General features: G+C 53.6%; 2 protein-coding genes across 2 annotated transcripts in view; one reads left to right on the top strand and one right to left on the bottom strand.

The window, feature by feature from the left end:
- The window catches only part of LOC139604076 (uncharacterized), a 1,261,625-nt gene that overhangs the window by 517,584 nt on the left and 729,116 nt on the right, over window positions 1-14,925 (bottom strand).
- Window positions 12,484-13,416, top strand: LOC139604044 (olfactory receptor 14A16-like). The gene has a single exon (XM_071455032.1). It carries the CDS (start codon window positions 12,484-12,486, stop codon window positions 13,414-13,416), a length of 933 nt encoding a protein of 310 aa, XP_071311133.1.

A 14,925-nucleotide genomic window follows, 5' to 3' on the forward strand; every position in this document is an offset into this window, starting at 1 on the left:
AGCTCAGTCCCAAACCTGACCCTGACCCTGGTCTCAATCTCACTCCATGTTCAGACACACTCACAGTTCTGTATTAAATCACATCCTAGTCCCAGACTCATCTAGCCCCAGACCCAATCCCAACCCCAGCCCTAAAGCCAATCCCATGTCTAGCCTTAACCCCAATCCCAGCTCTAATCCAAATCTCAGCCCCAACTCCAAGCCCAGCCCCAATTCCAGCCCCTTCCTAAATCCTCAGCCCCAACCCAAATCCCAGGTTCAGCCCTTCTGGGGCTTTGGGGGTGTCTCTGTCCCTGTGACCCCGATGATGTTTGGGTGGGGTCCCAGCAGGGCTGAGAGGGACAGAGACCCCCCCGGCCTCCCCAGGGGTGAGAAGGTGGCAGAGCCCCCCCAGCCCCGAGCAACCTCAGCGGTGAGAGGGACACAGAGCCCCTGGTGCCCAGCCCTGCACAGGCATTGCCTGAGGCCAGAGGGATGGAGACCCCCCGAGCATCCCCCAGGGCCAGGGGACAGAGAGCCCCGAGCATGCCCTGGGCTGAGAGGGACAGAGACTGCCCCGAGCACCCCCGGCACAGGGGAGAGAGGGAGGGAGACCCCCCAGGCATTCCCTGGGGTGAGAATGATGGAGACCCCTGGGGAATGGCCTGGGGTGACAGGGACAGGGACAAGCCCTGGGGAATGGCCTGGGGTGACAGGGACAGGGACACCCCCTGGGGAATGGCCTGGGGGGACAGGGACAGGGACAACCCCCTAAACCCCTCCCAAGCATCCCCCAGGGCAAGTGGAACAGAGACCTCTTGAGCATCCTCTGGGCACTGGACAAAGTAAAGTTGTTTCTTGACAAAAATCAAACTTAACCCTACAGAAAATGCCTTGAATTTGCTCTTCCCACAAGTCACTTGTGGTGAAAAGGCAAACAAATCCCAAAATTTAATAAATTGACAATAGAAGCAATTTTGTGGCAATTCCAAAATCCATTGGTCCTTCACAGCTCCAGCTCAGCTGCTGGCAGGTTCCAATATAAGAAAAGTGGAAATTCGGCCCAATACATTGCGATACCTCTTTTATGAAAAGATTATTAAAAGGAAGGGAAAGCTCTGTGTAGATGTCACAAAGGTGACAGGGACAAAGAAAAAACTTATTCTTAGATTTGGAAAAGCCCCCGGCCTGTGAAAGAGAAAAGGGGGGACAGCCACAGAGTGACAGGGACAGAGACCTCCCCTGGGGCAGGGCAAGTGTGACATTGTCCCCTGTGTGTGTGGCCTTCCCAGGGTGGGGGTTTTACACCTGAGCCAGTTTGGGTAAGGGGGGTGGTGTTCACCCCCTGAGCAGGGATTCCCCCACTGTTTCAGGCTGCAGTGTAAGATGGAACCAAATGCATGTTTTCAATGCCCATCTTCATCAACTGCTAGAAACAGGTGGGGCAGTGTTCTTGATCTCTTCCATGACTCAGCCCTGATAACGCCCTCCAGGGGAGATATCTTCTGTGAATGGGCCATTGAGTGTCACTGCAGGGCTGATAAAATTCCATCATCCCATTGTGGAATGCTCCGCCCAGGGGGAGGATCCAAGCATTCCTGCCTGCATATAAGCTGAGCCTTGCAACACCAGGAGCAGTTTGCCTACTGGATTCCCAGAGGACAAGAGCTCCAGAACCACCACTGGACCTTCAGAGGAAGACCAGACCCTTCTACAGGATCACTGCTTGGACAGAATCACGTTCATCACTCCAACAGGACTGCAGCCACCATTTCATGGGACTGCAGCCACCACCCTGAGCAGCAACAGGGTGTCAGGTTATATCCTGACTCTGTCAGTTTAAGGCAGTGTTTCTGTAGCATTGCCTTGATCTTCATTTTGTTATTAAATTGTAATTCTAGTTTAGACTCTCCCCCAGGTTTCCCTTTAATCCTGTACAAAAGACCACATGTACACCCTTTGTTTGGTTCCCAGAACAGGATTTCCCATTCCCAAACCTTGACTCAATGGAGGAGGAGGCTGTGAGGAAGAAGAAGGTGCCCCAGGAGCCCCAGGCAGGTGAGGAGGAAGTCAGTGCCCCTTTCCCCCTGTCTCCTGCTCCATCTCCCAGCCCAGCACAGCCCCCAGCTGCAGGACAACCCTGCTGCCAACCCCGTCCTGCCAGGGATGCACTGGGGGGATCTCCTTCCCCTTCCCTCTGGCACGGAGGCAAATCCCATCCTCTCCTTGGCCTTCCTCCCCCAGGGAAGAAGCTGAGGGTGAAGACCAGGGAGGGCAAATCCCTGTGGCAGAACCTCATGGAAGAGGCCATTTTGAGTGGCTCTGCAGTGCAGAATTCCAACAGGGAGGACAAGTCCCAGAGATCCACAGGGGAAGGGGCTCAAAACCCAGCCAAGGGTGCTCCGAGGAGGAAAGACCCACCCTGAGCCAGGAAGGTGGACAGAGCTTCAGCCAGAGCTCAGAGCTGGTGGCCCATGAGCAGCTTCATGATGGGGAGAAGCCCCACAAATGTTTGGAGTGTGGGAAGAGCTTCAGGCAGAGCAGCACCCTGATCAGCCACCAGATGATCCACACTGGGGAATGGCCCTACGAGTGTGGGGAGTGTGGGAAGGGCTTCAGCTGCAGCTCTGCCCTCATCATCCACCAACGCATCCACACTGGGGAGAGGCCCTACGAGTGTCCTGAGTGTCAGAAGAGGTTTCAGACCAGCTCCAGTCTCCACCTGCATGAGCGAATTCACTCAGAGGAGAGGCCCTTCCGCTGCCCTGACTGTGGGAAGGGCTTCAAGCAGAAATCCCACCTCATCAGGCACCGGTGCATCCACACTGGGGAGAGGCCCTACGAGTGTCCCAATTGTCAGGAGAGGTTTCACACCAACTTCCATCTCCTCCAACACCAGCGGATTCACACCAAGGAGAGGCCCTTCTTTTGCCCTGACTGCGGCAAGGGCTTCAAGCACAACTCCACCCTCCTCAACCGCCAGCGCATCCACACTGGGGAGAGGCCCTACGAGTGTCCCCAGTGTGGGAAGAGCTTCACCAGCAGCTTTCATTTGGCAAAACACCAACGGAGGCACCAGTAAGGAAAGGCCTGCAAATGCCTCGATTGCAGGAACAGCTTCATGCACCACTCCAGCTTCATTCCCCATGGGAGAACCCACATTGGGAAGAGCCCTGGTGATCCATGTTCCCTGTGATCCATGCTAGGAAGTCACCTGCACCTTTTCCTGCCCCTGCCAATGACATGATGTGGGATGGAGGAACGTGAGTGTCTGGCCATGGCCCTGTCATTACATTCACTCCCACCTCAGGTCATTGCCAGGAGCTGTTGCTGTTCCAATAAATGTTCTTGTCCTAGCCCAGGATCTTTGCCTTTTGTGCTTTCCATGGGAGGCGGGAGGGCAGCGAGGGCAGCGCGGTTTTAGCGGGAGCAGGAAATTGGGGAATCCCATTCCTGAAGCCCGGCCCGTGGAAACCGAGCATCCCAGCTGGTGGCAGCCCTGGTGGCCATGGCAGCAGCCTTGGGAGAGGGTCCCTGGCTGGGGCTGTGGGAACCTCTTCCCTCTGGTGCCCAGGGACAGGAGTGGAGGGAGCGGCTGCAGCTGAGTCGGGGCAGGCTCAGGTTGGATGTCAGGAAAAGGTTTTTGGCCCGAGGCTGCTGGGGCCCTGGCCAGGCTCCCCAGGGAAGGCTCCCAGCTCCAGGGCTCTCTGAGCTGCAGCAGCGTTTGGCCAGCGCTGCCAGGCCCAGGCTGGCATTGTTGGGGTGTCCTGTGCAGGGCCAGCAGTTGGACTGGAGGATCCTGATGGGTCCCTCCCAGCTCAGCCAATTCTGTGCTTCTGGGATCCCATCAGCCTGGGGATGGGGGCTGCCAATGGTTGCCATGGCAACGGGCTCTGGCTGCAGGCCTGAGCTGGTGTCCATGGCAACCACCCCTGCCATGGGGTCTCCATGGAGCTGCCAAGGGACTGACCATAGCAACAGGGGGCTGGTGATGGTTCCCATGGAAACTGACCATAGCAACAGGGGTTTGGTGATGGTTGCCCTAGATATTGACCATAGCAACAGGGGCCTGGGGATGGTTGCCATGGAAACTGACTATAGAAACGGGCTGGTGATGGTTGCCTGCTAAGGATCAGATTTGTCACAGTCACCCAGAGGGGTTCCATGGGGACTTCCCAAGAGTCTCCAGGCTGTTCCAGAGCTGGAATGTCACAGGCAGAGACAGGGGCTCCATGGAGACCTCCCAGGGCTCTCTGGGGATGGTAAAGAGCCCTGGGGTCAGAGGCAGTCACAGCCATTCCATGGTGACATCCCAGGGCACCTTGGGCTGCAAAGGCACCCATCTGTCACAGGCACTCACGGGGGCTCCATGGTGACATCCCAGGAGTGCCCAGGCTGCCAAAGAGCCGGGATGTCCCAGACACTCACACTCCTGTCATGGGCACAGTGGGAGCTTCAGGTAAAGTTTATTAGAGAAGCTCCTGTTGGGTCACGAGGTGCAGAAAGGATCCCCAATAGCCCCCACAGATCCCCAAATGTCACCACTGAATCAGAGATGACACAGACTCAGATCAGAAGGCTAAGGGCTAAAAGTCACCTGTTTTTTCAATCCTCTTCTTTTATATCTTGGTTTGCTACGGTTGGACCTCATTGGTCATTTAATCAACACATTTCACATGATTGGCCAATTAAGACAACACCCTTTAGTGAACAACTTTATGGAAGAAAGCCAACTTATTACAAACATTGTCAGCGCACCAGTCATTGAGGTTTGTTTTATGTTGGGCCTTTCTGGGGGCTCCCTGGATGGGGGAAACCCTCTGTAGCAGTTCTGTGCCAGGTAAAAGGACACACATGGAACTTTATTGGTCTTCAGCTTCTTGTTAATGGTTATCTTATCTAAAGTTTTGCATTTCTGTCCACACCAAGCTCAGCACATTGGAAAAACTCCTCAAAATGGCCCCAAAATGTACAGTTTCAAGGTCTGTAAAAGTTGTCTCATCCAATTATCTCTTAAAATGGACATTATTTCTACTTATCTACTAGTAACTCATCCCTTGACTGTCCACATAACCTCTGCACTGTGCTTTCCTTGACCAGTGACCCTTTGCCACAAACACTGCAGGAAAGGGAGTAGACGAAGAAGACAGGGACTACACCCAAATTCCTCCATCTTGCTTCCTATCTACACCATACTAAAAATCCCAAAACCTAAATTTCTCACCCTGGTGAAATACAATACTACCCTCTGATCTATTTTCCACTTTGGTAAATTCTAATCTGTCTCAAAGTCCTGGAAGTCCTCTCCATGGGTGAAGGTTAAAGGCAGTGTTTCTCTGGGGGACAGGACTCCTCAGAGCAGACAGAGAAATATTCCCTGTGCCCTGGATTCCCACACATTTAACCTAAAAAACTTTAACCTTTAAGATTTTAAGTTACCCAGAAATGTTCCAGGTAAGTAGGATTAGAAGGAGAAGAAACAGAGACCAACAGAAAGACAAAAGATCCATAGAAAGACACACACATGGGCACCAACTGCTGGGGTTCCAGCATCACCAACAGAGGAACCCCAGCAGAAGGCAGGATCCACACCCTGGGCTGGCCTTGTGCTCCGGCTTTTAACCCCCTGGGCCTTCATGGCCCCGCCCCTGGGGTGGGACTGCCAGTTGCTTGTCCAATCAGAGCCAGGGTAGCACCAGCTGCTGGTGTGTGATTGATTGATTGACAGCTCAGCCAATCAGAGCTGGGTTAGCACCGCCCCTGCTGTGTGATTGGCAGCTCTGCCAGGCCAGGGCTGGGGCCGGGGCTCTGTCCCACCACAAACCAAGGCCTGACCCGGCCCTGGCCCCACACGGGCATTCCAAGCATCCCAAGGTGTCTCGGGACATGGATCTCATCCAGCCTCTGACAGCGACCACGGTGACACTACGGAACCTCATGGAGCCATGGCTCAGTTGTGACAATGGAGATCCAAGGAAACGATGGTGAGACTGTGGAATCCAGGAATCATGGAATCAAGGAGACCATTGTGCAAATCATGGGCCCTATGGAAGCAAGGATCAATGATCAAACTGTGCTTTGATTGTGATTGATTTAAAATAGAAACAAGGAGCCATTGTTTGACAGCGGGGCTGTGTGGGGCCAATGGGCCCTTGTGACTCTGTTGGGGCTCCTGAAACCAAGAAGCCATTGTGACATTGCCAGAGCTCATGGAATCAAGGAGACCATTGTGACAGTGTGGGGACCCATGAAATCAACGGAACATGGAACAGGTCTGCCTGGCTTGGCCTCCTGGGGGCTGTCTGACAGGTGCCACTGAATTTGGCATGTCAAGGGCCACTTCCCATCTGACCGTGAAGCACTGGGGCTCTGTGCTTTTATTCCTATGGGAAAGAACTGTCTTTCTTGTCTAGGCACCCATGGCCAAAATTGGGATTCTGGGTCTAAAATTCCCTATATCCAAGGGTTACTCCCGGACAAAATCTGCCCGTACAGTCAAGTCTGGCCAGCCTTGGCCTCTGGTGACTGCCTCTCATCTGCCCCTGCCCCACTGGGGCTCACTTGTTTCCTTCCTATGGAGACCATTGTGACACTGCAGGGCATTGTGGAGCCAAAGGGCCATGGTGACACTGCAGGCCCTTGTGGACCCTGTGACACTGTAGGAACTTGTGGAACCAAGGGGAACATTGTGACCCTGCAGGGTACCATGGATCCAAGGGGCCACTGTGACACTGTGGGGCCTCGTGGAACCAAGGACATCACTGTGGCTCTGCTGGGCCACATGGTCCCAAGGGGCCAGTGTGAAGCAGCAGGGCTTTGTGGAACCAAGAGGCCATTGCTGCATTTCAGGGCCTCGTGGAGCCAAAGGGCCGTTGTGATCCTGCAGGGCACCGTGGATCCATGGAGAGCATTGTGGCATTGCAAGGCCCCATGGAATCATGGAGACCACTGTGACACTGCGGGGCCTCATGGAAGGGAGGGGCCATTGTGACACTATGGAAACTTGTGGAACCAAGGGAATCATTGTTGCACTACTGGGCCCCAATGGAACCAAGGGGCCATTGGACAGAGCCAAGCTTCATGGAACCAATAGAGCATCATGACTCTATGGGGCCTTGTGGAACCATGGAGACCATTAGGATCCTTAAGGACCTGTGTAACCAAGGGGCCATTATGACACCTTAGGGCCTCATGGGAGCCAGAGAACCATTGTGACACTGCAGGGCCCTGTGGAACCAAGGGAACATGAAACAGGTGTGGCTGCCTTGGCCTCCCAGGGGTCACCTGACAGGTCTGGCTGACCTTGGAATGTGGAAGGCCACTCCCATCTGCCCCTGAAACACTGGGGCTCTGGGCTTTCCTTTGTATGGAAAAGAACTGTCCATCTTTTCCAGGCATCCATGGCCAAAATTTGGATTCCAGCTCCAAATTTCTGTGTATCCAAGGATTGCTCCCAGACAAAAGCTGCCAGGACAGACAGGTCTGGCTGGTCTTTAACTCCTGAGTGCCAGAACTCACCTGTTTTCCAAACACTGGAAAGGGCTCTTGTGCTTTTCTTTGTATGTAAAAATCATCCTTCTCCAGGCACAAATGTCTAAAATTAGGATTTCACATTCATAATTTCAAATATCCAAGGGTTGTTCCAAGCAAACCTGCCAGGACAGACAGGTCAGGCTTGCCTTGGCCTCTGGTGGTTGCTGTTCATCAGCTCCTGAAACACAAGGGCTCCGTGGTTTCCTTCCTATGCAGACCAATGTGACACTTAGGAGCCTTGTGAAATGAAGGGGCCATTGTGACACTGCAGAGCACCATGGATCCAAGGCACCATTGTGACACTGTGCAGCCTCGTGGAACCAAGGACATCATTGTGGCTCTGTTGGGCTGCATGGTCCCAAGGGGCCAGAGCAAAGCAGCAGTGTGGGAGTTAGCCTGGCTGTAACTCAGAGTCAGACAGATTTTACCCCAAAAGCATTGGGCATAAGTTTCAAGCCCTGGGAATCATTTGTTTAAATTAAGGTGAGCTTGAAAGTTCTCCAAAAAGCCTTTAGTGTTGTTATGCTAACTTGTCCAAGTTCTATTCCCCTATTGGTTACTTGTTTCCCCTATATGGTTATTGTTCTAGAGTGTTTCTACCCCCAAGTGTACATGTCGTTGCTCCCCTTTGTCTTGGGTCTTTGGATCCTGCCCCTCATACTGTGCTCGACTTCTCCATGTTTATTGCTTTTCACCCTGTTATTAATGTTCCTTTTAAACAACTCCATTGATCCTTCTCCTTTTCGTTTTTGCCACCCTCTCCCTGAAGTCAGGGAACCAGAGAGGTTTGTCACAGCCACCCTCATTGTGACCTTTGGCGCCCGAACAGGGACCATGACACTCAGGGCTCCCTGTGTCAGTCACGTCAGCTGGGGTTGGCTGATGGATAGGCCAGCGCTCCCTGGGATTTTGGATTGTGCCGGGCCCAGTGGATTCATCGTTGCTTCAAGGGACCTTGCACAGGATCAGCAGGGACAATGATGGTTTCACCTGCATAGGATTGCAGGTGGGTTTGGGGAAATGCAAGACATTTATTGCCCATTTTGCCACTGTGTTTTTACAATATGCACACATGTCCAATAATTGATTTTGGGTGTTCCAGTGGCTCTTCCCCATAAGGCAGAGAAAGAGAAAAATGGGCAGCCAGATGTCCAAAGTAGAAAGGAGCATACATGGATGCTTCAATTCTAACTGATCATGACACAATATTTTCAAAGTATGAATTAAAATCAATCATGAGGTGGATCATTAAAAATTTTCCAGACACCTCTGCTGATGAAATCCATACCACTGAATTTTGGGACTCTGTTGGAGTTAAAAGGGACCCCATTGCACCCTGCATGCTCCCCATCTTCCACACCATCCTTGAGACCCTTCACCAGCAAGCAATGTGTTGAAAACTCAATCCGTTGGTCACTCCTAACTGGGGACCTCCCCTCAAACCTGCCTTTCTCAGACCTTCCATGATGGTCCAAGATGGCAATGGCCACGCAGTCTTGGAGCATCATGCCCTGGAGACTCAAGACGGAAGGAGCCTGAATGTGGCTCGGGAGCCCGACCATCCTCCCTCCATCTTGGCTCCTCCATTTCCTGCTACCACAGCCTTCTCTTCCGCCCTGAATGAACCTCCAGACTCCACCCCCACAACTGCGGGTCACGCCCCCACTGTCAATCATTCCACCTTCACCCTGGGCCATGCCTCCAAAACTCCACCCCAGGAGTCCGCCATCCTCAATCAAGGCCCTTCCTCCCCAACACCTGACAAAATGGCAGCGCCCTCTGCCTCACCCTCCAGCAACAATATAACCCCATGGTCAAAGATACTAAGCCCAACTGTCACACTATTTCTAATCCAAATGTTTTTGCTCCAAGTTATTCTTCCTCCCCAGAAGACAGTTTGGATTCCCCAGAGCCACCTCGCCACTCAACCCCAGAAGATCCCTAGGAAAGAAGCAATTAAGGAAGGAGATTGGCAAATAGTCTCGAAACTCCTCATTGCCCCAGTATGTTATGAAAGAAGGGGCCAGAATCCCAGCTGTTAGCCAGTGGTTTACAGGGAAATCAAGGAGCTGTGTAGGGCAGCTAAAGACCATAGGAAGGACTTACCTTGTTTTAATGGCCTAATGAGGGCCATGTTTACAGCACATGCTTTAACCCCCTATAATTTAAAATATATTATGACCATGTTGTTGTCACCTACAGAATACACCCTGTGGGAAGGGGGATGGAAGTGTTTACTAAATCAATTAATAGCAGACTATGCTAATAACGAGGCAAGGGTGGAATTGACAATCAGCCATCTAGCTGGAGAAGGACAACACAGCCTACCAGATGATCAAGCAGCAGGTATCCCCAGAGAAGTATTGGATGATATCAAAGAGATGGCTTTGAAAGCTTTAATCCAGGTATCGGATGGTAGCACCCCCAGTTTGGACTACCTTGGGTGGCTGCAGCTAAAGCTTTAGGGCAATCAGACCATCCTGGGTGCCTGTTAAGTAAGCAAACCAATGCTGCCTCCCTCACATTGAGTGGCTGCTCTCAGACACAGAGACCATCAGACACGCCACCTTGCAGAACAGCGATAGAGTTTTGACTCTGGGCACATGGGCATGGCTGTGTAGACTCTGAGGGCATGTGCTGCATGAACCTCTCCAGCCACAGCCAGTCAATCCACAAGAGCATTCAGGTACTGAAGGAAGGGTTCAAGAAGCTTCAAGTGAAAAACAAAGACTGGGTCAATAAACTCTTCCAATCTAAGGGACTAAAGGGTTGGATGATATCTAGCTAAAAGAGGACTATTAATTCTCTTAGTGTTTGTTGTTGTATTGTTAATTGTCCCATGTTTGTTTGGATGCTTTTAGAAAGTCTTACAAAATTCTTTCAGTTCCATCTTTGTTGTAAAACAGAAAGGGGGAAGATACCCAACACAGGCTCCTCATGTACTCCTTGGAGGAGAGAACTGGAGGCCAGGATGGCACAAAAACCTCTCAGAGACACAGTGTGGGAAGGAAAATCCTTAGAAGTATTTAAAGTATTCTTAAATCCATAAAGTACCTTAAAAACCTTGAGTATCTCAAGGCATTAATGAGCCCCACTGAGTGTCAGTACAAAGCTCTCCAGGGACTCGTTAAAGCAGATAATTGGGGCCATGATTGCACAAACCTCTCACAGAGTCTGTATCAAAAGGGAAACACCAAGTACCTCCAAATAACTGAAGTACCCTGAAGTATTAATGAGCCCCACTGAGTGTTGTTACTGACAAAGCCTCTCCAGGGACGAATTACAGCAGATAATTGGAGGCCATGATTGCAGAAACCTCTCAGAGACTGCAAGGCAAAAGCCAAAGCCAAAGTCCTTTGAAAAACCTGCAGTCCCTGCAGGGAGCATGAAGGAGCCCCCAGGGCCATTGCTGAGCAAGGCTCCCCAGGGACTCCTTGCAGCAGATCCTTGAGGCCACTGGGATGTGGGCTAGGGGGGGATGCTGAGGGCAGCACAAGGGGCTGACAGTGCCCAGCCTGGCTGGGGCTGGGCCAGGAGGCCCCAGGGCCTCAGGACAAGGTGTCTCCTCCCAGCCCTTGCTGGCACAGACCCTGCTGTGCCCCAGGGCACCAAGACTTGGCTTCTCTTTGTCCCCACCTGTCATCACTGCCTGCAGTTCTCTGCTCTGCCTGGGGCCTGCGGACACTTGCTCAGTCGTGTCCCTCTCTGGGACCCATTAAAAGTCCAAGAAAGTTTGGAGTTGGATTCTGCCTTGGAGTTCTGCAGAGGTTTCTTCAGCTCCCTCTCAGGGACTGATGTCCAGGGCCTGAGCACAAAGGCCCAGAGGCTGATTAAAGTCCTTGTGCTGTGTCTGTGCTGCTGAGCTGGGCTGGGCTCCTGGCACAGAGGCAGCTCCTGGTCACCAAGAAGAGCTTCAAAAGCACATTTCTCTGGATGAGCAGCTCTTCTGCCAGCCCAGCAGGGCTGGGGCACTGCCTGCAGCCAGCGCGGGCACAGCACAGAGGAACAGAGAGCTTCAATCAGTCAGGGCTGGGAAGGGGCTGAGAAGTGCCTGGGGCACAATCACTGCCAGCCCTTGGCACAGGAACCTCTGGCTGCAGGACAGTGCAGCTGCAGCTCCTGGAGCCATCTCCTCAAGCTGCAACATGCCAATGCCTGCAGAGCCTGTGAGTACATTCTCTGCTTGTCTCTTGTGCAGAGCAGCCAGGGGTGCCCAGGGCTGTCCTGCAGAGCAGGGTCCTGCAGCCCAGGGCGCTGTGCTGGGGCAGGGACTCTGCTGCCTGCCAGGGACAGCTCTCAGCCAGCCCTGGCAGCTGCTGCCAGCCCTGGGGGACAAGATCTGGGTGGCAGGAGACAGCTGGTGAGGCTTGGAAGTGTTCTCCTTGTGTGGGGAGGATGCTGCATTGTTCAGGACTGCTCCCAGCATGGCATTGAACTGCAGAACATTTCCAAGTAGATTATACAGGGAGCACAGCAAGGCAGGGGCTGCATAAAATCCAGCTTTTAAATCTTCTGTTCTGGGTTTCTGGGATGAGAATCTGCATGTATATTTCCATCTCTAAGTTCAGGTAGAATAAAATAAATTTTCCCTGAGATCTGCATAAACAGGGAGTGACAGAAATCAGCAGAGGGCCTCATAGAGCCAGCATCAGTGTTGCTTTTCCAGCCTCCTCAGGGTTGCTCTGAGGTTGCCATCAGAGCCTGCAGAGCCAGAGCTGCCCCTGGGCAGTGCCTGAGCTGGGAGGGCTCTGCAGGGCAGAGCTGAGTCCCCAAGGCTGGGCTGGGCTCTGGCAGCACTGGCAGGGCCCAGCCCTGGGCACAGGGAAGCAGCTGCTGGCAGGGACAGCTCCAGGCAGCAGAGCCCTGGGCAGGCAGTGGGGGGAAAGTGCTGGGATATTTCAAGTCCTCTCCAAACCCAACTATTCCATGATTACTTTTTTTATTACAGATCCCCATGTGCAGCCCCAGCAAATGTCCAACAGGAGCTGCATCAGGCACTTCCTGCTGCTGGCATTGGCAGACACGCGGCAGCTGCAGCTCCTGCACTTCTGCCTCTTGCTGGGCATCTCCCTGGCTGCCCTCCTGGGCAACGGCCTCATCATCAGCGCTGTAGCCTGCGGCCACCACCTGCACACGCCCATGTTCTTCTTCCTGCTCAACCTGGCCCTCGCTGACCTGGGCTCCATCTGCACCACTGTCCCCAAAGCCATGCACAATTCCCTCTGGGACACCAGCAACATCTCCTACACTGGATGTGCTGCTCAGCTCTTTTTCTTTGTGTTCTTCATCTCAGCAGAGTTTTCCTTCCTGACCGTGATGTGCTATGACCGCTATGTGTCCATCTGCAAACCCCTGCACTACGGGACCCTCCTGGGCAGCAGAGCTTGTGCCCACATGGCAGCAGCTGCCTGGGCCAGTGCCTTTCTCTATTCACTGCTGCACACAGCCAATACATTTTCCCTGCCCCTGTGCCATGGCAATGCCCTGGGCCAGTTCTTCTGTGAAATCCCCCAGATCCTCAATCTCTCCTGCTCACACTCCTACCTCAGGGAACTTGGGCTTCTTACTGTTAGTGTGTGTTTAGCATTTGGTTGTTTTGTGTTCATTGTTTTCTCCTATGTGCAGATCTTCAGGGCTGTGCTGAGGATCCCCTCTGAGCAGGGACGGCACAAAGCCTTTTTCACCTGCCTCCCTCACCTGGCCGTGGTGTTCTTGTATATCAGCACTGGCACATTTGCTCATCTGAAGCCCCCCTCCATGTCCTCCCCATCCCTGGATCTGGCCCTGTCAGTTCTGTACTCGGTGGTGCCTCCAGCCCTGAACCCCCTCATCTACAGCCTGAGGAACCAGGAGCTCAAGGCTGCAGTGTGGACACTGATGACTGGAAAATTTCAGAAGCATTAAATTGCTGGACAGTGTTTGCAAATCACTCGTAATAAAAGTTGTATTTGATACTTCTTGTTGGTTTCATTTTAGAGTTTCTTTACCTTTGCTTTACTTTTTTCTTATTGTCCACAAAGAAATGTCATTGTTTGTGTCTTTGGTAATTTTGTTTCTCTCCACCTTCCCTGTGGCCACACACTGTGTCAGTGAGGGGCTCTGCTCGTGGTGTCTTCAAAGGAACTAAAGGATCTCTCCCAGCAGAGTTTTCTGCAGAGATGCCCTTGTGTTGCCTTCTCTGGAGCTGCAGCAGCAATGTCTGTGTGCAGAGCTGGGGCAGATCAGTGCTGGCCCAGCAGCTGTGCCCAGCAGCAGCACTTGGTGTTGCCAGTGCTGCTGCCGTGGCCCTGCCCCACTGCCCTGGTGGCCCTGGTGTTGCTGCAGGGCCTGAGTGCTCTCGGGGCCGGGCACAGCCCTGGGGGTGGCAGTGCCGGGGCTGCAGCAGGGACAGGCCATGGGCACTGCTGGGGCAGCGCTGACGCCTCAGGCCAGGCCCTGGGGGCTCCAGGCTCCTTGCCCAGGCTCTCTCAAGAACACGGCCAGGCCAATGCTCAGCACAGAAACCCCCGTCAGCAGCCCCAGGCTGGCCGTGGGCAGGCTGGGGGCAAACAGCATGGCTGGGGCTCTGCAAGGGCCCTGGGGCAGACGGGAAGGAGCAGCAGAGCAGGGGCTGATCCATGCCCAGGGCGCTGCACAGCCCAGGGCAGCGTCCCAGAGCGTCCTCATGCAGCTGCCAGCAACATCCCCCCTCTGCAGCCCTGGCCTCTGCCCCAGCTCACACAGGTGCCCCATCCTTGCAGGCACAGACACGGCAGCACTGCCTCAGCAGCCCCTGTTTGCGTTGCACACAGCAGGGCCAGCACCCCCATGCTGTTGCTGTGGGGACATGAACCTGAGGGAGCACAAATGCCATCAGCCCCTGGGGCCAGCAAGGCCTGCGGGACACCAGGGAAACCACTCAGCTTTGTCCTGGCCTCTGCACTCAGCCAGAAAGTTTGTTCCCATCAGCTGGGAGTTTCCTGTGCCACTGCAGACGCTGTTGCTCAGAGCCAGGGCTGCCTGGCAGCCACCCCCAAACTGCCCTGAGCATTTCCCTTGTGCCACCTTTGCTTTCTTTACTCTTCCTGGTATATATTTCTCTCTAATGCCCACCCCAAGGGGTCTAGAACTGGACACAGCACTCGAGGTGCTGCCCAACCAGTGCTGAGCACAGGGGAAGAATCCCTGCCCTGCTCCTGCTGGCCACACCATTCCTGATCCAGGCCAGGAGCCATTGGCCTTCTTGGCCACCTGGGCACACTGCTGCCTCATGTCCAGCCTGCTGTCCATCAGTCCCTGCAGGTCCCTTTCTGCCTGGCTGCTCTCCAGCCACTCTGTCCCCAGCCTGTAGCGCTGCAGGGGTTGTTGTGGCCAAAGTGCAGGATTTGGCACTTGGACTTGTTCAACCTCACCTTGTTGGATTTGGGCCTTGGA

Source organism: Agelaius tricolor, unplaced genomic scaffold (genome assembly GCF_023055355.1).
Source record: "Agelaius tricolor isolate 1412-34295 unplaced genomic scaffold, bAgeTri1.0.p SCAF_43, whole genome shotgun sequence".
NCBI classification, from domain to species: Eukaryota; Metazoa; Chordata; class Aves; order Passeriformes; family Icteridae; genus Agelaius; species Agelaius tricolor.

Bases quoted from the DNA above. Each gene is read 5' to 3' on its own strand.
- LOC139604044 (XM_071455032.1), top strand. From the start codon at position 12,484: ATGTCCAACAGGAGCTGCATCAGGCACTTCCTGCTGCTGGCATTGGCA.